The sequence below is a fragment of the Catharus ustulatus genome, chromosome 34 (genome assembly GCF_009819885.2).
Source record: "Catharus ustulatus isolate bCatUst1 chromosome 34, bCatUst1.pri.v2, whole genome shotgun sequence".
Taxonomy (NCBI): domain Eukaryota; kingdom Metazoa; phylum Chordata; class Aves; order Passeriformes; family Turdidae; genus Catharus; species Catharus ustulatus.
This window is the reverse complement of record NC_046254.1, coordinates 666291-688746: the sequence shown is the minus strand read 5'-3', so window position 1 is coordinate 688746 and position 22456 is coordinate 666291. Positions and strand designations below refer to the sequence as shown.

Genomic DNA, 22456 nt, shown 5'->3' with positions numbered 1-22456 from the left:
CGTGTCCGGTGTGCCCTGCCCCCGCTGTCCCCTCCCCCATGTCCGCTGTCCCCTCCCCTGTCCGGTGTCCCCTCCCCCCGTGTCCCCTCCCCCCTGTCCGGTGTCCCCGGGGCAGCTCCGGTCTCGGGACGGTCCCGTGGGAGCCCCGTGACGGCCCCGTGACCCTGGGGGGAGGGGCGGCACCAGTGCTGCCAGTATGGCCAGTTAACCCAGTATGGACCAGTGCTCCCAGTATGGCCAGTTAGCCCAGTTAACCCAGTATGGACCAGTGCTCCCAGTATGGCCAGTTAGCCCAGTTAACCCAGTATGGACCAGTGCTCCCAGTTATCCCAGTTAACCCAGTATGGACCAGTGCTCCCAGTTATCCCAGTTACCCCAGTATGGCCAGTTAACCCAGTATGGACCAGTGCTCCCAGTTATCCCAGTTAACCCAGTATGGACCAGTGCTCCCAGTTATCCCAGTTACCCCAGTATGGCCAGTTAACCCAGTATGGACCAGTGCTCCCAGTTATCCCAGTTAACCCAGTATGGACCAGTGCTCCCAGTTATCCCAGTTACCCCAGTATGGCCAGTTAACCCAGTATGGACCAGTGCTCCCAGTTATCCCAGTTAACCCAGTATGGACCAGTGCTCCCAGTATGGCCAGTTAACCCAGTATGAGCCAGTGCTCCCAGTATGGCCAGTTAGCCCAGTTAACCCAGTATGGACCAGTGCTCCCAGTATGGCCAGTTAGCCCAGTTACCCCAGTATGAGCCAGTGCTCCCAGTATGGCCAGTGCTCCCAGTTAACCCAGTATGGGCCAGTGCTCCCAGTATGGCCAGTTAGCCCAGTTAACCCAGTAATCCCAGTAATCCCAGTTATCCCAATATGGGCCAGTTAGCCCAGTGCTCCCAGTATGGGCCAGTGCTCCCAGTATGGGCCAGTTATCCCAGTATGGGCCAGTTATCCCAGTTAATCCAGTTACCCCGGTAATCCCAGTATGGGCCAGTGATCCCAGTTATCCCAGTTATCCCAGTTAACTCAGTATGGGCCAGTTATCCCAGTTATCCCAGTTATCCCAGTTATCCCAGTTAACCCAGTATGGACCAGTGCTCCCAGTATGGGCCAGTTAGCCCAGTTACCCCAGTTATCCCAGTATGGGACAGTTCCCCCAGTATGAACCTTCCCAATTATCCCAGTATGGGCTGCCCCAGCCACACCAGTTCTCCCAGTTAACCCGGTACAGACCAGTTCACCCAGTACGGGGCATCCCAGTTCACCCAGTATGGACTCCCTCAGTTATCCCAGTATGGACTCCCCCATTTATCCCAGTATGGACTCCCCCAGTTATCCCAGTATGAATCTTCCCAGTTATCCCAGTACAAACCTTCCCAGTTACCCCAGTACCAACTGTCCCAGTGGCATCCCAGTGCCCCCCAGTTCCCTCCCAGTCCCTCCCAGTTCCTCCCACTTCCCCCCAGTCCCCTCCTTATCGGTCATCCCAATCCCCCCAGTGCCCCCCAGTCTCTCCCAGTGCCCCCCAGTCCTTCCCAGTCCCTCCCAGTCCCTCCCAGTTTCCCCCAGTCCCCTCCTCACTGGTCATCCCAGCCCTCCCAGTTGTTCCCAGTTCCCCCCAATCCCCTCCAGTTCCCTCCCAGTCCCTCCCAGTCCCCCCCAGTTCCCCCTAGTTTCCCCCATTCCCCTCCTTACTGGTCATCCCAGCCCTCCCAGTTGCTCCCAGTTCCCCCCAGTCCCTCCCAGTTGCTCCCAGTTCCCCCCAGTTCCCCCCAGTTCCCCCCAGTTTCCCCCATTCCCCTCCTTACTGGTCTTCACAACCCCCCAGTCCCTCCCAGTTGCTCCCAGTCCCCCCCAGTCCCCTCCTTACTGGTCTTCCCAACCCCCCCGTGCCCCCCAGTCCCTCCCAGTTGTTCCCAGTTCCTCCCAGTTGCTCCCAGTTGCTCCCAGTTCCTCCCAGTTGCTCCCAGTCCCCCCCGGCCCCCAGGTTACGGCTGGGGGAAGACCCCCGGTCCCTCCCCCTCCCCGCAGCCGCCACCACTGGGCAGGAACTGGGATGGACTGGGATGGACTGGGATGGACTGGGAGGGGACTGGGAGTGCCTGAGGGAAACTGGGAGCGACTGGGATGAACTGGGAGGGACTGGGACGAGCAGAGGCGGCGGCGCGCGGGGATCGGAGCGGGGCTGACACCGGCGAGGGGCGGGCGGGGGTCCCGGGGTATTTTTGGGGGGGTCCCGGGGGTCCTGCGGGGCTCCTGGGGCTCTTTTGAGGGGTCCCGGGGTTTTTTTTGGGAGGGGGGTCCCGGTTTTTTTGGGGGGTCCCGGGGTTTTTTGGGGGGGTCTCGAGGGTCTTTTGGGGGTCTCGGAGATTTTTTGGGGGTCCTGGAGTTATTTTTGGGGGATCTCGAGGGTCTTTTGGGGGTCTCGGAGATTTTTTTGGGGGGTCTCGAGGTTGTTTTTGGGGGTCCCGGGGCTCTTTTGAGGGGGTCCCGGGGGGGTTTTGGGGGGTCCTGGGTTTTTTTGGGGGGTCCTGGGGCTCTTTTAGGGGATCCCGAGGGTCCTTCAGGGGGTCCCGGGGATCTTTTGGGGGTCCCGGGGTTTTTTTTTGGGGGGTCCCGGGGTCGTTTTTGGAGGGTCTCGGGGGGTTTTGGGGGGTCACGGGGGTCCTTCAGGGGGTCCCGGGTTTTTTCTGGGGGGGTCCCGAGGTTGTTTTTGGGGGGTCCCGGGGCTGTTTTTGTGGGTCCCCGGGGGTCTTTCAGGGGGTCCTGGGGCCCTTTTAGGGGTCCTGGTTTTTTTTGGGGGGGTCCCGATTTTTTTGGGGGGGGGTCCCGGGGGTCCTTCAGGGGATCCTGGGGCTCTTTTGGGGGTCCTGGTTTTTTTGGGGGGGTCCCGATTTTTTTTTGGGAGTCCCGGGACTCTTTGGGGGGGGGTCCCGATTTTTTTGGGGGGTCCCGGGGGTCCTTCAGGGGGTCCCAGGGATTTTTTAGGGGGTCCCGGGGCTGTTTTGGGGAATCCCGGTTTTTTTTTAGGGGATCCCGGTTTTTTTGGGGGGGTCCCGGGTTTTTTTTGGGGGGGTCCCAGGGGTCCTTCAGGGGGTCCCGGGGCTCTTTTGGGGGTCCCGTTTTTTTATAGAGGATCCCAGGTTTTTTTTGGGGAGTGGTCCCGGGTTTTTTTTTGGGGTCACAGCAGTGAGGGGTCGGGGTCGGGGGGGCCATGGGGCGGGGGGCGCTGCTTTTGGGGGTCGCCTATGCGGGGTTGGTGCTTTTGGGGGTCCTGGGGGTGTGGGTGCTCGAGGGGACCCCAAAAACCCCCGAGACCCCCAAAACCCCCGGGACCCCCGGGACCCCCGGGACCCCCAAAACCCCCGGGACCCCCAAAACCCCCGGGACCCCCGGGACCCCCAAAACCCCCGGGACCCCCGGGACCCCCGACGGCGGCGAGTGGGACCTGCCCAGCGCCCTCCTGTTCATCGTCACCATCCTGACCACCGTGGGTGAGACCCCCAAAACCCCCCGAGGGAACCCCAAAATCCCCCCCGAGACCCCAAAACCCCAAAACACCCCCGAGGGAACCCCAAAATCCCCCGGGACCCCCCGAGGGAGCCCCAAAATCCCCCCGGGAACCGCCCCGGGACACCCAAAATCCCCCGGGAGCCCCAAAATTCTCCGAGACCCCCAAACCCCCCCCCCCGGAGAACCCCAAAATCCCTCCGGGACCCCCCGAGGGAACCCCAAAATCCCCCGAGGCAATCTCAAAACCCCCCGGGAACCGGCCCCGGGACCCCAAAACCCCCTGGGAACCCCAAAACCCCCCAAGATCCCCAGAACCCCCAAGATCCCCCAATTCCCCAAGACCCCCAGGACCTCCAGGACCCCCAAAACCCCCCCGGGGGAACCCCAAAAGCCCCCGGGAAACTCCCCCGAGACCTCAAAACCCCCCGGAGACCCCCAAACCCCCCCCAGGAACCCCAAAACCTCCTCGGGGATACCCAAAACTCTCCCGCGACCCCCAAAATTCTCCCTGGGGACCCCAAAATCCCCTGGGAACCACCCCCCACCCAGACCCCCAAAACCCCCCGAGACCCCAAAACCCTCCGGGACCCCTCCCCAAACCCTTCGGGAATCCCAAAACCCCTCCGAGACCCCCAAACCTCCCCCCGGGGACCCCAAAACCCCCCCGGGAACCCCACCCGAGACCCCCAACCCCCCCCGAGACCCCAAAACCTTCCGGGGACCCCAAAACGCCCCCGAGGGAACCCCAAAACCCTCCAAGACTTCCAAAACCCCACTGGGGGAATCCCCCAAACCCCCCGAGAGCCCCAAAATTCCCCCCGGAGACCCCAAAACCCCCCCGGGGGGAACCCCAAAACCTCCCTGGGACCTCCCCGAGACCCCCAGAACCCCGCGGGAACCCCCAAACCCCCCAGGGGAACCCCAAAACCCCCCGGGATCTCCAGATCTGGGATCCCAGGGAACCCCAAAACTCCCCCGGGACTCCCAAACCCTCCCCCGGGACCCCCAGAACCCCCCCAAAATCCCCAAGACCCCCAAAATCCCCAAAATCCCCAAGACCACCCAAAATCCCCAAGACCCTGAAGACTGCCAGGACCCCCCAAGACCCCCAAAATCCCCAGGACCCCCAAAATCTCCAGAACCCCTCAAGACCCCCCAGACCCCCAGGACCCCCAAACCTCCCAAAATCCCCTGGACCCTCAAAATCCCCAAAATCCCCAGGACCCCCCAAAATTCCCAAGACTCCCCAAGACCCCCAAGAACCCCACAAAATCCCCAAACTCCCTCCAAGACCCACAAAATCCCCCAAAATCCCCAAAATCCCCAGGACCCCCAAAATCTCCAAAACCCCCAAGACCCCCAAAATCCCCAAGACCCCCAAAATCCCGAGGACCCCCCAAAATCCCCAACACCTCCAAAATCCCCAGGACCTCCAAACACCCCAAGACCCCCCAAGACCCCCAAAATCCCCAAACCCCGCCCCCAAGACCCCCAAAATCTCCAGAACCCCTTAAGACACCCCCAGACCCCCCAGACCCCCAGGACCCCCCAAAATCCCCCGGGACCCCCAAAATCCCCAAAATCCTCAGGACCTCCCAAAATTCCCATGACCCCTAAGACTGCCAGGACCCCCAAGACCCCCAAAATCCCCAAGACCCCCCAAGATCCCCAAAATCCCCAAGCCCCCAAAAGTCCCAAAATCCCCAACACCCTCGAAACCCCCGGGACTTTCCAAGACCCCCAGGACCCCCAAAATCCCCAAGACCCCCCAACATCCCCAAAATCCCCAAACCCCCAAAATCCCCAAACCCCCAAAATCTCCAAAATCCCCAAGACCCCCCAGACCCCCCAAAATCCCCAAGACCCCCCAAAACCCCGGACACACCCAAAATCCCCAAAATCTCCAAGACCCCCGAAATCCCCAAACCCTCAAAATCCCCAACACCCCGAAAATCCCCAAGACCCTGAAGATTGCCAGGACCCCCCAAGACCCCCAAAATCCCCAGGACCCCCAAAATCTCCAGGACCCCCCAAAATCTCCAACTCCCCCAAAATCCTCAAGACCCCCAAAATCCCCAAAATCCCCAGGACCTCCAAAATCCCCAAGACCCCCAAAATCCCCCAGACCCCCAAAATCCCCAACACCCCCAAACCCTCCCCATCAATTTGGGATCCCCCCCGACCCCTCCCCATATCCCCCCCCACCAGGTTACGGCTCGGCGACGCCGCTCTCCGCCGCCGGCAAAGCTTTCTGCGCCGCCTACGCCGCCGTGGGCGTCCCGGCCACCATGTTCCTCCTGTCGGCCACCGCTCGCCGCCTGGCCGGCCCGCTGGCCCACCGGCCCCGCGACTACCTCCAGTCCCGTTGGGGCTACAGCCGGCGCGGCGCCGCCCTGGCCCACCTGCTGGCGCTCCTGGCCGTCACCGCGGTGCTCCTGGTGGTCCTGCCGGCCACCGCCTTCTACCTGCTGGAGGCCACCTGGAGCTACCTGGACGCCGTTTATTTCTGCGCCATCTCGCTCTGCACCGTCGGATTCGGCGACCTGGTGCCGGCGCGGCAGGCGCGGCAACCGTTGAGGCAGCTCTACCAAGTGGCCGTGGCCGGTGAGTCGGGAGGGTTGGGCGGGGTAGAGGTTGGAAGTGGGGAGGGGGTTGGGTTTTTGGGGGAGTTTGGGTTGGGTTTTGTTGGGTTGGGCTTTGGGTAGGTTGGGTTTTGTTGGGTTTTGGATGGGTTGGGTTTTGTTGTGTTTTGGATGGATTGAGTTGGGTTGGGTTTTGGGTGGGTTGACTTTTGTTGAGTTTTGGATGGGTTGGGTTGGGTTGAGCTGGGTTGAGTTGGGTCTTGTGTGGGTTGGGTTTTGTTGGGTTGGGTTTTGTTGGGCTGGGTTTTGTTGGATTTTGGGGGAGTTTGGGTTGGGTTTTGTTGCACTGGGTTGGTTTTGTTGGGTTGGGTTTTGGGGGAGTTTGACTTTTGTTGGGTTGGGTTTTGTTGGGTTTGGGTGCGTTGGGTTTTATTGTGTTGGGTTTTTGGAATTTTGGTGGAGTGTGGGTTGGGTTGGATTTTGGATGGGTTGAGTTGGGTTTGGATGGGTTGGTTAGGTTGGGTTTTGGGTGGGTTGGGTTGGGTTTTGTTGAGTTGGGTTTTGTTGGGTTGGGTTTTGTTGGGTTGGGTTGGGTTTTGTTGAGTTGGGTTTTGTTGGGTTGGGTTGAGTTGAGTTAGGTTTTGTTGGGTTGGGTTTGGTTGCGTTTTGGGAGAGTTTGGGTTGGGTTTTGTTGGATTGAGTTGGTTTTGTTGGGTTGGGTTTTGTTGGGTTTGGGTGCATTGGGTTTTGTTGGGTTGGATTTTTGGCGTTTTGGTGGGGTGTGGGTTGGGTTGGATTTTGGATGGGTTGGGTTGGGTTTGGATGGGTTGGTTGGGTAGGGGTTTGTTCAGTTGAGTTGAGTTTTTGATGGCTCGTTGGGTTCCATTGGGTTCCATTGGGTTCCCTTGGGTTCCGTTGGGTTCCGTCGGGTTCTGTTGGGTTCCGTCGGGTTCTGTTGGGTTCCGTTGGATTCCGCTGGTTCCGTTGGATTCCATTGGGTTCCACTGGGTTCCATTGGGTTCCGTTGGGTTCCGTTGGGTTTCATTGGGTTTCATTGGTTCCGTTGGGTTCCGTTCGGTTCTGTTGGGTCCTGTTGGGTTCTGTTGGGTTCTGTTGGGTTTTGTTGGGTTCTGTTGGGTTCTGTTGGGCTCCATTTGGTTCTGTTGGGTTCCATTGGGTTCCGTTGGGTTCTGTTGGGTTCCATTGGGTTCCACTGGGTTCCGTTGGGTTCCGTCGGGTCCTGTTAGGTCCCGTTGGGTCAATTTGGGTTTTTGAGGGTTCATTGGGTCCCATTGGGTCCCGCTGGGTCCCGCTGGGTCGATTTGGGTTTTCGATGGCTCATTGGGTTCTGTTGGGTTCCATTGGGTTCCATTGGGTTCCATTGGGTTCCATTGGGTTCCATCGGGTCGATTTGGGTTTTCGATGTCTCATCGTGTCCCCTCGTGTCCCCTCCCGCCCCTCCCCCGCAGCGTACCTGCTGCTGGGGGTCACCGGGGTCCTGCTGCTGGCCCACACCTTCCGCCACGTGGCCGAGCTCCACGGCGTCCCCGGCACGGCCCCGGCACCGGAACCGGCACCGGCCAGCGAGGAAGGGGCCGGGTTGTTGGAGGGGGCGAAGGGCGGGGCCAAGGCGACGCGGGCGGGGCGTGACAGCTGGTAACGCCTGCGGGGGGGTACTGGGGATACTGGGACAAGATACTGGGGATACTGGGGGTACTGGGAATACTGGGGATACTGGGACAGCACACTGGGGATACTGGGAGGCAACACTGGTGATACTGGGAGTACTGGGAGGGGATACTGGGGATACTGGGAGGCGACACTGGGGATACTGGGGATACTGGGAGGGGATACTGGGGACACTGGGACAGAACAGTCGGGATACTGGAAGTGGATACTGGGAGAAGACACTGGGGATACTGGGAGGGGATACTGGGGATACTGGGACAGAACAGTCGGGATACTGCAAGTGGATACTGGGAGAAGACACTGTGGATACTGGGGATACTGGAGATACTGGGAGAGGATACTGGGGATACTGGGACAGCACACTGGGGATACTGGGAATACTGGGAGGGGATACTGGGGATACTGGGAGGGGACCCGATGCAATAAAGGGTCCCCAAAAATGGTCAAGGATCAACGGCTTCGTTCTGTGGGTTCGGGGAAGGGTCCCGATTTTGGGGGTGGGGGTCCCAATTTCAGGGGGGGGGTCTCAATTTTGGAGTGATCCCAGTACCAGGATGGTCCAAATTTTTTTGGGGGGGGTCGCAATTTTGGGGAGTTTCCAATTTTGGGGTGATGCCAATTTTGGAGGAGGGTCCTAATTCTAGGGGGTCCCAATTTTGAGGGGGGGGATCCCAATTTTGGGGTGGGGTCCCAATTCCATGGAGGGGTGGTTTACAATTTTGGGGGGGTCCCAAATTTGGGGTGATCCCAGTCTCAGGATGGTCCCAATTTTGGCGGGGGGGGGGGTCCCAGTTTTGGGGGGGATCCCAATTTTGGGGTGATCCCAGTACCAGGATAGACCCAATTTTGGGAGGGGGGTCTCAATTTTTTGGGGGTGATCCCAATTTTGGAGGGGGGTCCTAATTCTAGGGGGTCCCAATTTTGGGGTGGGGTCCCAATTCCATGGAGGGGTGGTTTACAATTTTGGGGGGGTCCCAATTTTGGGGTGTGTCCCAATTTTGGGGTGATCCCAGTCTCAGGATGGTCCTAATTTTTTTTGAGGGGTCCCAATTTTGGGGGGTTTCCAATTTTGGGGTGATCCCAATTTTGGAGGAGGGTCCTAATTCTAGGGGATCCCAATTTTGGGGTAGGGTCCCAATTCCATGGAGGGGTGGTTTACAATTTTGGGGGGGGTCCCAATTTTGGGGTGATCTCAGTACCAGGATGATCCCAGTTTTGGGAGGGGTCCCAATTTTGGGGTGATCCTAGTACCAGGATGGTCCCAATTTTGGGAGGGAGTCTCAATTTTTTGGGGGGGGTCCCAATTTTTTGGGGGTTACAATTTTGGGAGGATCCCAATTTTGGGAGGGGGGGTTCCCAATTTTGGGGTGATCCCAGTCTCAGGATTGTCCCAATTTTGGGAGGGGGGCTCAATTTTTTTGGGGGGGTCCCAATTTTGGAGGAGGGTCCCAATTTTAGGGGGTCCCAATTTTGGGGTGACCCCAGTCTCAGGATGGTCCCAATTTTGGGAGGGGGTCTCAATCTTTTGGGGGGGGTCCCAATTTTTTGGGGGGTTACAATTTTGGGGGGATCCCAATTTTGGGTGTGTCCCAATTTTGGGGTGATCTCAGTCTCAGGATTGTCCCAATTTTGGCGGGGGGGGGTGGGGAATTTTGGGAGATTCCAATTGTGGTGGGGGGTCCCAGTTCTGGGGGTCAGCATCGACTCCCCCCCCAAAAAAAAAAAAACAAACCAAAAAACACCCGAAATAATTTTTTTTATATAAAACTTTATTCAGTAAAAATATGAGGAGGGGTCCCCAAAACAAATCCCCCCTTCCCTTTTTTTTAGGGTGGGGAGGGGTCACAACCACGAGGCTGAATTTGGGGCGGGGGGACACCCCCATAAATTTGGGGGGGGTGGGCATGGACATCAATCCCATTTCCCCCCTCCCCAAAAAAAAAAAAAAAAAAAAAAAATTCGTTTATATTTATTTTTTTTAATATATTTTTATATAAAATAAAATAAAAAAATCCCACACACAATAAATTTGGGGAGGGGGCTTGGAGATGTCGCTAAACCCCCTCCCCCATTAAAAAAAATTCGTTTATATTTATTTTTTTTATAGTTTTATATAAAATAAAATAAAAAAATCCCACACACAATAAATATGGGGAGGGGGCTTCAGGCCGGGGGGGGGCAGCGAGGGGGGTCCCAGGCCGGGGGGGTCCCGGGGGGGCAGAGGCAGCGAAAGGAGCCGGGGGTGTTGAGGCAGCGGCCGGGGCGGCACGGGGGGGGGCAGCACCGAGCACTCATCAACATCTGGGGAGCGAAATTTGGGGTGAAAAATTGAGATTTTGGGGAAAAATGGGAAAAAAATCGGTTAAAATTGGGAAATTTGGGGTTAAAATGGGAAATTTGGGGTTAAAATGGGAAATTTGGGGTTGAAATGGGGGAATTTGGGGGATTTGGGTCTGGGGGGGGCAGCACCGAGCACTCATCAACATCTGGGGAGCGAAATTTGGGGTGAAAAACGGAGATTTTGGGAAAAAAAATGGGAAAAATTGGGTTAAAATGGGGAAAAATGGGGTTTTTAGGGGGGGATTGGGGTTAAAATGGGGGGATTTGGGGGGATTTGGGTCTGGGGGGGCAGCACCGAGCACTCATCAACATCTGGGGAGCGAAATTTGGGGTGAAAAATTGAGATTTTGGGGAAAAATGGGGAAATTTGGAGTAAAATGGGGAAAAATTGGGTTTTTTAGGGGAGGATTTGGGGTTAAAATGGGGAAAATTGGGGGATTTGGGTCTGGGGGGGCAGCACCGAGCACTCATCAACATCTGGGGAGGGAAATTTGGGGTGAAAAACGGAGATTTTGGGGAAAAATGGGGAAAAAATTGGGTTAAAAGGGGAAATTTTGGGTTAAAATGGGAAATTTGGGGGGAATTTGGGGTTAAAATGGGAGGATTTGGGGAATTAGGGGCGGGGGGGGCAGCCCCGAGCACTCATCCACATCTGGGGGGGAAATTTGGGGTGAAAAATGGAGATTTTGGGAAAAATGGAGAAAAAATTGGGTAAAAATTGGGAAATTTGGAGTTAAAATGGGAAATTCGGGGTTTTTAGGGGGGATTTGGGGCTAAAATGGGGGGATTTGGGGGATTTGGGTCTGGGGGGGGCAGCACTGAGCACTCAACATCTGGAGGGAGAAATTTGGGGTGAAAAACGGAGATTTTGGGAAAAAAATGGGGAAATTTGGGGTTTTTAGGGGAAAAATTTGGGTTAAAATGGGGAAAAATTGGGTTAAAATGGGGAAATTTGGGGTTTTTAGGGGGGGATTTGGGGAATTAGGGGCGGGGGAGGCAGCCCCGAGCACTCATCAACATCTGGGGGGGAAATTTGGGGTGAAAAACGGAGATTTTGGGAAAAAATGGGGAAATTTTGGGGAAAAACGGGGAAATTTGGGGTTAAAATGGGGAGAAATTGGGGTTTTTAGGGGTTAAAATGGGGGGATTTGGGGGATTTGGGTCTGGGGGGGGCAGCACCGAGCACTAATCCACATCTGGGGAGCGAAATTTGGGGTGAAAAAACGGAGATTTTGGGTAAAAATGGGGAAATTTGGGGTTTTTAGGGGGGGATTTGGGGTTAAAATTAGGGGATTTGGGGGATTTGGGTCTGGGGGGGGCAGCACCGAGCACTAATCCACATCTGGGGAGCGAAATTTGGGGTGAAAAACGGAGATTTTGGGTAAAAATGGGGAAAAATTGGGTTAAAAGGGGAAATTTGGGGTTAAAATGGGAAATAAGGGGGGAATTTGGGGATTTTGGGGGATTTGGGTCTGGGGGGGCAGCACCGAGCACTCATCAACATCTGGTGGGGGAAATTTGGGTTGAAAAACTGAGATTTTGGGAAAAAATGGGGAAATTTGGGGTTAAAATTGGAATTTTTGGGGTTTTAGGGGGGGATTTGAGGTTTTAGGGGGAATCTGGGTCTCAGGATTTTTGGGGTTTTTTTCAGGATTTTTCAGGAATTTATTTTCAGGGATTTTGAGGGGGGGGTCTCTGTGATTCTGGGGGTAGGTCTCAGGGTTTTTTTCAGGATTTTTTTCCAGTTTGTTTTTCAGTATTTTTGGGGTTTTTTTCAGTATTTTTTTGGTTTTTTTCAGGATTTTTTTTCCAGGGATTTTGAGGAGGGGTCTCTGTAATTTGGGGAGGGGTCTCTGAGATTTTGGGGAGGGGTCTTGGGGGTTTTTTTCTGGATTTTTTTGGATTTTTTCCAGGATTTTTCCAGGATTTTTTCAGGGATTTTGAGGAGGGCTCTCTGTAATTTGGGGAGGGGTCTCTGTGATTTGGGGAGGGGTCTCTGTGATTTGGGGAGGGGTCTGGGCCTGTCAAGATTTGGGGTTTTTTTTCAGGGATTTTGAGGTTTCTTTCAGTATTTTTTGGTTTTTTTATCAGTATTTTTGGGATTTTTTTCAGGATTTTTCAGGATTTTTTTTCCAGGGATTTTGAGGAGGGGTCTCTGTAATTTGGGGAGGGGTCTCTGTGATTTTGGGGAGGGGTCTCGGGGTTTTTTTTCAGGATTTTTCAGGAATTTTGGGGGATTTTTTCAGGATTTTTTTGTTTTTTTTTCCGGATTTGTTCCAGATTTTTTGGTTTTTTCCCAGGATTTTTTTTTTTCAGGTATTTTGAGGAGGGGTCCCTGTAATTTGAGGAGGGGTCTCTGTAATTTGGGGAGGGGTCTCGGGGTTTTTTTCAGGATTTTTCAGGAATTTTGGGGTTTTTTTCTGGATTATTTTTGTCTTTTATCAGTATTTTTGGGTTTTTTTTCAGGATTTTTCAGGATTTTTTTTCAGCTATTTTGAGGAGGGCTCCCTGTAATTTGAGGAGGGGTCTCTGTAATTTTGGGGAGGGGTCTTGGTTTTTTTTCAGGATTTTTCGGGACTTTTTTGGTTTTTGTTTTTTTTCTGGATTGTTTTGGATTTTTTCAGGATTTTTTGGGGTTTGTTTCAGAATTTTTTTTCAGAGATTTTGAGGAGGGGTCTCTGTAATTTGGGGAGGGGTCTCGGGGTTTTTTTTCAGGATTTTTCAGGAATTTTGGGGGTTTTTTTCTGGATTTTTTTGTTTTTTATCAGTATTTTTGGGATTTTTTCAGGATTTTTCAGGATTTTTTTTTCAGGTATTTTGAGGAGGGGTCCCTGTAATTTGAGGAGGGGTCTCTGTGATTTGGGGAGGGGTCTTAGTGATTTTGGGGAGGGGTCTCAGGGATTTTTTCAGGCCTTTGGGGCTCTCCAGGTCAGGGGTTTTTTTTTTCAAGATTTGGCGTTTTTTTCAGGATTTTTTGGGAATTTTCAGGGATTTTGGGGAAGGGTCCCAGGATATTTTGAGGAGGGGTCTCAGGGATTTTGGGGAAGGGTTTGGACCTCTCAAGATTTGGGTTTTTTTCAGGGATTTTGGGTTTTTTTCAGTATTTTTCACGATTTTTTTTGGTTTTTTCTGGATTTTCGGGGGATTTTTTTCAGGATTTTCCAGGATTCTTTTCCAGGGATTTTGAGGAGGGGTCTCTGTGATTTGAGGAGGGGTCTCTGTGATTTTGGGGAGGGGTCTCAGGATATTTTGGGGTTTTCTCAGGGGTCTGGACCTCTCAATATTTGTTTTTTTTTCAGGATTTTTCAGGATTTTTTGGGTTTTTTCAGGGATTTTTTTTCAGGGATTTTGAGGAGGGGTCTCAGTGATTTTGAGGAGGGGTCTCTGTGATTTTGGGGAGGGGTCTCAGTGATTTTGGGGAGGGGTCTCGTGGGGTTTTTCAGGATTTTTTGGTGGTTTTTTTCCCGATTTTTTTGGATTTTTTCCAGATTTTTTTTGTTTTTTTCAGGATTTTTGGGGGGATTTTTTTCCAGGGATTTTGAGGAGGGGTCTCTGTAATTTTGAGGAGGGGTCTCTGAGATTTTGGGGAGGGGTCTTGTTTATTTTTTTCAGGATTTTTCGGGACCTTTTTTTTTGTTTTTTTTCTGGATTTTTTTGGATTTTTTCAGGATTTTGGGGGTTTTTTTTTCAGAATTTTTTTTCAGGTATTTTGAGGAGGGGTCTCTGTAATTTGGGGAGGGGTCTCTGTAATTTGGGGAGGGGTCTCTGTAATTTGGGGAGGGCTCTCGGGGGTTTTTTCCGGATTTTTTCCGGATTTTTTTCCAGATTTTTTTTTTGTTTTTTTCAGGATTTTTTGGGTTTTTTTCAGGATTTTTTTTCAGGTATTTTGAGGAGGGGTCTCTGTAATTTGGGGAGGGGTCTCTGTAATTTGGGGAGGGGTCTTGTTTATTATTTTCAGGATTTTTCGGGACCTTTTTTTTTTTTGGTTTTTTTCTGGATTTTTTTGGATTTTTTCAGGATTTTTTTGGGTTTTTTTCAGAATTTTTTTTCAGGTATTTTGGGGAGGGGTCCCTGTAATTTGGGGAGGGGTCTCCGTAATTTGGGGAGGGGTCTCTGATTTTGAGGAGGGGTCTCTGTGATTTTGAGTGGGGGGTCTTGGTTTTTTTTTCACGATTTTTCCGGACTTTTTGGTTTTTTTTTCTGGATTTTTTGGGGTTTTTTCAGAATTTTTTCCCAGGTATTTTGAGGAGGGGTCTCTGTAATTTGGGGAGGGGTCTCTGTAATTTGGGGAGGGGTCTCTGTGATTTTGAGTGGGGGGTCTTGGGGTTTTTTTCACGATTTTTCAGGACTTTTTTGGTTTTTTTCTGGAGTTTTTTGGATTTTTTCAGGATTTTTTGGGTTTATTTCAGAATTTTTTTTCAGGTATTTTGAGGAGGGGTCTCTGTAATTTTGAGGAGGGGTCTCTGTGATTTTGGGGAGGGGTCTCGGAGTTTTTTTCAGGGGTTTGGACCTCTCAAGATTTGGGGTTTTTTCAGGATTTGTCAGGATTTTTCAGGATTTTTTTCCGGATTTTTTTTTGGTTATTTCAGGATTTTTTTTTCAGGTATTTTGAGGAGGGGTCCCTGTGATGTGGGGAGGGGTCTCTGTGATTTTGGGGAGGGGTCTCGGGATTTTTTTCAGGATTTTTGGGGGATTTTTCAGGATTTTTTGGGTTTTTTTTCTGGATTTTTTTTATTTTTTTCAGGGATTTTTCAGGATTTTTTTTCAGGTATTTTGAGGAGGGGTCTCTGTAATTTGGGGAGGGGTCTCTGTGATTTTGGGGAGAGGTCTTGTTTTTTTTTCAGGATTTTTCGGGACTTTTTGTTTTGTTTTGTTTTTTCTGGATTTTTTCTGGATTTTTTCCAGATTTTTTTTTTATTTTTTCAGGAATTTTTTTCAGGTATTTTGAGGAGGGGGTCTCTGTAATTTGGGGAGGAGTCTCGGGTTTTTTTTTCAGGATTTTTCAGGAATTTTTTGGGTTTTTTTCCAGAATTTTTGGGAATTTTTTTCAGGATTTTTTGGGATTTATTTTTTTCCAGATTTTTTGGGATTTTTTTCAGGATTTTTTTTCAGGATTTTTTTTTCAGGATTTTTTTTCAGAGATTTTGGGGAGGGGTCTCGGGGTTTTTTTCAGGATTTGGTTTTTTTTTTTCTGGATTATTTGGGGGTTTTTTTTCCAGGGATTTTGAGGAGGGGTCCCAGAAGATTTTGGGGAGGGGTCCCAGGAGGTTTTTTTCATAGGTTTGGGGTTTTCAAGTTTTGGGTTTTTTTCCAGGAATTTGGAGGTTTTTTCAGGAATTAGGATTTTTTTCAGGAATTTTCGGGTTTTTTTCAGGATTTTTGGGGGTTTTTTCCAGGGATTTTGGGGAGGGGTCTCGGGATTTTTTTCAGGATTTTTGGGGGATTTTTCAGGATTTTTTGGGTTTTTTTCTGGATTTTTTTTATTTTTTTCAGGGATTTTTCAGGATTTTTTTTCAGGTATTTTGAGGAGGGGTCTCTGTAATTTGGGGAGGGGTCTCAGTGATCTTGGGGAGGGGTCTCGGGTTTTTTTTTCAGGATTTTTCAGGAATTTTGGGGCTTTTTTCTGGATTTTTTTGTTTTTTATCAGTATTTTTGGTATTTTTTTCAGGATTTTTCAGGATTTTTTTTCAGGTATTTTGAGGACGGGTCTCTGTAATTTGGGGAGGGGTCTCAGTGATTTTGGGGAGGGGTCTCGGGGTTTTTTTCAGGATTTTTGGGGGGTTTTTTTTCCGTTTTTTTTCCGGATTTTTTTGGGTTTTTTTTCAGGATTTTTTTCCAGTGATTTTGAGGAAGGGTCCCTGTAATTTGGGGAGGGGTCTCTGTAATTTTGGGGAGGGGTCTCTGTAATTTTGGGGAGGGGTCTCGGGGGATTTTTCAGGATTTTTTGGTGGGTTTTTTCCGGATTTTTTCCGGATTTTTTTCCAGATTTTTTTTTTGTTTTTTTCAGGATTTTTTTTCAGGTATTTTGAGGAGGGGTCTCTGTAATTTTGAGGAGGGGTCTCTGTGATTTTGGGGAGGGGTCTCGGAGTTTTTTTCAGGGGTTTGGACCTCTCAAGATTTGGGGTTTTTTCAGGATTTTTCAGGATTTTTTGGGTTTTTTTTCCGGATTTTTTTTGGTTCTTTCAGGATTTTTTTTTCAGGTATTTTGAGGAGGGGTCCCTGTAATTTGAGGAGGGGTCTCTGTGATTTGGGGAGGGGTCTTTGTGATTTTGGGGAGGGGTCTCGGGGTTTTTTTTCACGATTTTTGGGGGATTTTTCAGGATTTTTTGGGGTTTTTTCCGGATTTTTTGAGGGATTTTTTCAGGATTTTTCAGGATTTTTTTTCAGGTATTTTGGGGAGGGGTCTCTGTAATTTGGGGAGGGGTCTCGGTGGTTCCGGGGGTCTCACCCAGGCAGTCCAGCCGCGCAGGGTCCAGCTGGAAGCCGCGGTCGCAGGCGCAGGTGAAAGCGTCGCCCACGCGGACGCAGCGCCCGTGGCTGCAGCCGCTCAGGACCCCGCACTGCTCCTCCTGAGCCTCTGAAATTGGGGAGGGGGCGTCACAGAGACCCCAAAAACAGCCCAAACACAGCCCAGAAATATAAAAAAAAAATCTCAAATCTACCCCAAAAAAATCCCAAATTCATCCTCAAAAATATCCCAAATATACCCCCAAAAATATCCCCCAAAAACCCAAAAAAATCCCCCAAAAAATGCCCCACAAACCCTAAAAAAAACCCCAAAAAACCCCCGAAATTAAAAAAAAAATCCCAAAAAAATCCCCAAAAAATCCCTAAAAAATCCCCTAAAAATCCCCAAAAAATCCCTAAAAAATCCCAAAACATCCCCCAAAAATCCCCCAAAAGCCCCAAAAATTCCTCAAAAAATCCCCAAAAAGATCCCCAACCCCCCTGAAAATTCCCCAAAAAAATCTCAAAAAAATCCCCAAAACTCCCCCAAAAATCCCCAAAAAATCTCGAAAAGATCCAAAAAAATCCCCCAAAAAACAAAGAAATTCCCAAAAAAATCTCAAAAAAAATCTCAAATGAAATCCCCCAAAAAACCCAAAAAAATCCCGAAAAAAAGCCCCACAAACCCTAAAAAAAACCCAAAAAAATCCGCCGAAAATAAATAAAATCCCAAAAAAATCCCTAAAAAATCCCCAAAAAATCCCAAAAAATCCCTAAAAAATCCCAAAACATCCCCCAAAAATCCCCCAAAAGCCCCAAAAAAATCCTCAAAAAATCCCCAAAAAGATCCCAAACCCACCTGAAAATTCCCAAAAAAAATCCCCAAAAAATCCTCAAAAATCCCCAAAAAATCTCAAAAAAATCCAAAAAAATCCCCCAAAAAACAAAGAAATTAAAAAAAAAATCTCAAAAAAAATCTCAAATGAAATCCCCCAAAAAACCCCAAAAATCCCCAAAAAAAGCCCCACAAACCCTAAAAAAAACCCCAAAAAATCCCCCGAAAATAAAAAAAAATTCCCAAAAAATCCCCTAAAAATCCCAAAAAAATCCCAAAAAATCCCTAAAAAATCCCAAAACATCCCCCAAAAATCCCCCAAAAGCCCCAAAAATTCCTCAAAAAATCCCCAAAAAGATCCCCAACCCCCCTGAAAATTCCCCAAAAAAATCTCAAAAAAATCCCCAAAACTCCCCCAAAAATCCCCAAAAAATCTCGAAAAAATCCAAAAAAATCCCCCAAAAAACAAAGAAATTCCCAAAAAAATCTCAAAAAAAATCTCAAATGAAATCCCCCAAAAAACCCAAAAAAAATCCCCAAAAAAAGCCCCACAAACCCTAAAAAAAACCCAAAAAAATCCGCCGAAAATAAAATAAAATCCCAAAAAAATCCCTAAAAAATCCCCAAAAAATCCCAAAAAATCCCTAAAAAATCCCAAAACATCCCCCAAAAATCCCCCAAAAGCCCCAAAAAAATCCTCAAAAAATCCCCAAAAAACCCCAAAATTCCCCCAAAAATCCCCAAAAAATCTCAAAAAAAATCCAAAAAAATCCCCCAAAAAACAAAGAAATTCCCAAAAAAAATCTCAAATGAAATCCCCCAAAAAACCAAAAAATCCCCCCCCCCCAAAAAAAATAAAAAACCCTAAAAAAATAAAAAAAAATCCCTAAAAAATCCCCTGAAATCCTCAAAAAACAGCAATTCCACCATTACAAGCCGCACCTTTTTGACCAAAATTTTGCTCCCACCCCGGAAATGCGGCTCACACTCCGGAACGTTCGATATATGAATAAATTTTTCTGACATTTACCAACCCCAGAAGTGCAAACCGAGGTGTTGAGTCGAGCAACCTGCCATAAAACCTGGATTTACGCGATTTTTACAAATTGGTTACTCTGGTGTGGGACGGGTGGGGCCGGGCTCTGTGCCGGCAGCGCGGGTGAGAGGAGGGGGCTCCGTGCCGGCAGCGTGGGGGAGAGGAGGGGGCTCCGTGCCGGCAGCGCGGGGGAGAGGAGGGGGCTCCATGCCGGCAGCGCGGGGGGAGAGGAGGGGGCTCCGTGCCGGCAGCGCGGGGCGGGGAGGCGGGGAGCTCTCTCCTGCTGGCCCCGCGGCTCAGGAGGAGGTGGGGGCTCCGTGCTGCCATCCCCACGGCCTGGAGAAGAGGCGGGGGCTCCGTGCCAGCAGCACGGCGGGGGGAAGGCGGGGGAGCTCTCTCCTGCTGGCTCTGCAGCCTGGGAGAGGTGGGGGGTTCCCATCCCCGCTTCCCACCGCCGCGGGTGCTGGTGGGCTCCATCCCCTCCCACCACCATGGGTGCTGGTGGGTTTCATCTCCACCTCCCACCACCACCATGGGTGCTCAGCGGGCTCCATCCCCTCCTCCCACCACCATGGGTGCTGGTGGGCTTCATCTCCACCTCCCACCACCATGGGTGCTCCGTGGGCTCCATCTTCTCCTCCCACCACTGCCGTGGGTGCCAGCGCACTCCATCCCCTCCTCCCACCACCACGGGTGCTCAGCGGGCTCCATGCCCTCCTACTGCCACCGTGGGTGCTCAGTGGGCTCCATCCACACTTCCCACCACCACCATGGGTGCCGGGGGCCTCCATCCCCTCCTGCCACCACCATGGGTGCTCACCGAGCTCCATCCCCTCCTCCTCTCACCACCATGGGTGCCAGCACACTCCATCCCCACCTCCCATCGCCGTGGGTGCCGGCGGGTTCCATCCCCTCCCACCACCATGGGTGCTGGTGGGCTCCATCTCCTCCTGCCGCTGCCATGGGTGCTCAGCAGGCTCCATCCCCACCCATCACCATGGGTGCTGGTGGGTTCCATCCCCTCCCACCACCGCAGGTGCCAGCGCACTCCATCCCCTCCTCCCACCACCGCAGGTGTCAGTGGGCTCCATCCCCACATCCCACCACCGCTGTGGGTGCCGGCGGGTTCCATCCCCTCCTCCCACCACTGCCGCGGGTGCTGGTGGGCTCCATCCACACTTCCCACCACCACCATGGGTGCTGGCAGGCTCCATCCCCTCCCACCACCATGGGTGCTCAGCGGGTTCCATCCCCTCCCACCACCACCATCATGGGTGCTCAGTGGGCTCCATCTCCGCCTCCTCCCACCACCGCGGGTGCCAGCGCACTCCATCCCCTCCTCCCATCACCATGGGTGCTGGCGGGCTCCATCCCCTCCTCCCACCGCCGCGGGTGCTCAGCGGACTCCATCTCCTCCTCCCACCACCATGGAGCAGCAGGCTCCATCCCCTCCCACCACCATGGGTGCTGGTGGGCTTCATCCCCTCCTCCTCTCACCACTGCGGGTGCCACCAGCTCCGTGTCCCATCCCACCACCGCGGGTGCCAGCGCACTCCATCCCCTCCCACCACTGCCGCGGGTGCTCACCGAGCTCCATCCCCTCCTCCCACCACCATGGGTGCCAGCGCACTCCATCCCCTCCTCCTCTCACCACTGCGGGTGCCAGCAGCTCCATGTCCCCTCCCACCACCGCCGTGGGTGCTCAGCAGGCTCCATCCCCACTTCCCACCACCCACCACGGGTGCTCAGCGGGCTTCATCCCCTCCTCCCACCACTGTGGGTGCTGGTGGGCTCCATCCCCTCCTCCTCCCACCACTGCGGGTGCCACCAGCTCCGTGTCCCATCCCACCACCGCGGGTGCCAGCGGGCTCCATCCCCTCCTCCCACCACCATGGGTGCCGGCGGGTTCCATCCCCAAGCAGCCCCACCGAGCTGGGCCACCCGGTCCCGTCAGCAACCCCGAGCCGGCAAACCCCGCCATCCCACGGTTCTGTTACTATTTGAAAACTTTGTCGCAGGCGGGTCCTCGCTGCGCACAGAGCGGATTATCATCGGGTGTGGTTATTTATGGAAAAAGAAGGAAATGTTGCCGACACCCGGAGACGCGGCTTGTAATCGTGAAATTACGGTACCCTAAAACCTCCCCAAAAAATCCGAAAAAATTCCAAAAAAAAAATCACAAAAAAAATCACCAAGAAATCCCCCAAAACTCACCTAAAAATAAAAAAAAATTTAAAAATGCACTAAAAATTCTAAAAAAAACCCTCAAAAATTTAAAAAAAAACTCCAAAAAATCCCTCAAAAATTCCAAAAAAATCTCCAAAAAATCCCCAAAAAATCCTCCAAAAAATCCCAAAAAATCCCCCAAAAATCCTAAAAAAAATCCAAAAAAATCCCCAAAAATCCCCCAAAAATCCTAAAAAAATCCAAAAAAATCCAAAAAAATCCCAAAAAAATCCCAAAAAAATCCCCAAAAATCCCAAAAAAATCCCTTATATATCCCTAAAAATCCAAAAAAAATCCCAAAAAATCCCCAAAAGATCTCTAAAAAATCCCTAAAAAATCCCAAAAAATAAAAAAAAATCCCCAAAAAATCCCTAAAAATCCAAAAAAAATCCCCCAAAAATCTCTAAAAAATCCCCAAAAAATCCACAAAAAATCCACAAAAAAATCCCCAAAAATCCCAAAAAAATCCCTTAAAAATCAAAAAAAAATCCCCAAAAAATCTCTAAAAAATCCCTAAAAAATCCCCAAAAAATCCTAAAAAAATCCAAAAAAATCCCCCAAAAATCCCCAAAAAATCCCTAAAAATAAAAAAAAATCCCCAAAAAATCCTAAAAAAATCCAAAAAAATCCCTTAAAAATCCAAAAAAAATCCCCCAAAAATCTCTAAAAAATCCCCAAAAAATCCCAAAAAATCCACAAAAAATCCACAAAAAAATCCCCAACAATCCTTAAAAAATCCCCAAAAATCCCTAAAAATCCCAAAAAAATCCCCAAAAAATCTCTAAAAAATCCCTAAAAAATCCCAAAAAATCCCAGAAAAATCCCTAAAAAATCCCCAAAAAATCCCCAAAAAATCCCTAAAAATCCCCCAAAATCCCAAAATATCCCCCGAAATTCCCTTCCCTCCCCCCATCCTCACCTTCCTCCTCCTCCTCCTCCTCGGGTGTCCCCAGAGCCTGGAAGCCCCAGGGGGGGCCCCCTCGGGGGTCCTGGGGGGGTTCGAACCTCGGGCCCCTCCCCCCCTGCAGCCCCAAAGCCCCCCGGGGTGGGGGAGGGGCGAACAGCGGCTCCCCCGCCCCTCCCCCACCCCCGACCCCCAACGGGAAGGGCTCAAAGTGGGGGAGGGACCCCCCGAAATATTCGGGGTGGGGGAGGGGCCCGTACGGGATGGGGGGGAAAGGGGGGGAGGGGTCGTAGAAGGAGGGGGGTGGGGGAGGGGCGAGGTGGGGGGGGCCGCAGGACGTTGCACAGGAGCTCGAAGTCGTCTGGGGGGAGAAAATAAAAATAAAAATGAAAATTAAAAATTGAAAATTAAAATTAAAAAGTGAATGAAATGAGGAATGAATAAAGAGAAATAAAAATGAGAAATGAGAAATGAGAAATGAGAAATGAAAAAAAAAGAAAAAGAAAAAAGAAAAAAGAAAAAAAATGAAATAAAAAAAAGAGAAAAATGAAAAATAAAAAAAAGAAAAAATGAAAGAAAAGAAAAATAAAAGATGAAAAATGAAAAATGAAAAATTTAAAAAACCAAAAAGATGAAAAATGAAAAATGAAAAACGAAGAAAAAGGAAAATAAAAAATGAAAAAAGAAAAATAAAAAAAGAAAAATAAAAAATTAAAAATTATAAATTAACAATTAAAAATTAAAAAAAGAAAAATAAAAAATAAAAAAAGAAAAAGAGAAAAAGAAAAAAGAAAAAGAGAAAATTAAAAGTGAAAAATAAAAATAAAAAATGTAATAAAAGAAAAATAAAAAATGAAAAATAAAAAAAGAAAAAATGAAAAATGAAAAAT

General features: G+C 50.5%; 2 protein-coding genes across 2 annotated transcripts in view; one reads left to right on the top strand and one right to left on the bottom strand.

Annotated features, from left to right (window-relative positions):
* Positions 1-619: 619 nt before the first annotated feature.
* Positions 620-7749, top strand: LOC117009605 (potassium channel subfamily K member 6-like). Its single transcript, XM_033083870.1, has 4 exons — positions 620-673; positions 3437-3488; positions 5716-6111; positions 7559-7749. The coding sequence occupies exons 1-4, from the start codon at positions 620-622 to the stop codon at positions 7747-7749; spliced, it is 693 nt and encodes a 230-aa protein (XP_032939761.1).
* A 472-nt stretch (positions 7750-8221) lies between these two features.
* The window catches only part of LTBP4 (latent transforming growth factor beta binding protein 4), a 62931-nt gene continuing 48696 nt past the window's right edge, over positions 8222-22456 (bottom strand). Inside the window, exons 26-30 of the mRNA XM_033083868.1 lie at positions 21827-21927; positions 21582-21597; positions 16567-16695; positions 9919-10079; positions 8222-8242 (exon numbers count right to left, since the gene is read on the bottom strand). Coding sequence (XP_032939759.1) covers positions 8222-8242; positions 9919-10079; positions 16567-16695; positions 21582-21597; positions 21827-21927 — 428 coding nt within the window. The remainder of the gene's footprint in view (positions 8243-9918; positions 10080-16566; positions 16696-21581; positions 21598-21826; positions 21928-22456) is intronic.

What these genes read in the sequence shown, in the direction of transcription:
- LOC117009605 (XM_033083870.1), top strand. Translation starts at nt 620, where the DNA reads ATGGACCAGTGCTCCCAGTATGGCCAGTTAACCCAGTATGAGCCAGTG. An exon ending in AGTATGAGCCAGTGCTCCCA is followed by an intron (nt 674 to 3,436) that starts GTATGGCCAGTT and finishes GACGGCGGCGAG; the next exon opens with TGGGACCTGCCCAGCGCCCT. An exon ending in CTACCAAGTGGCCGTGGCCG is followed by an intron (nt 6,112 to 7,558) that starts GTGAGTCGGGAG and finishes CCTCCCCCGCAG; the next exon opens with CGTACCTGCTGCTGGGGGTC.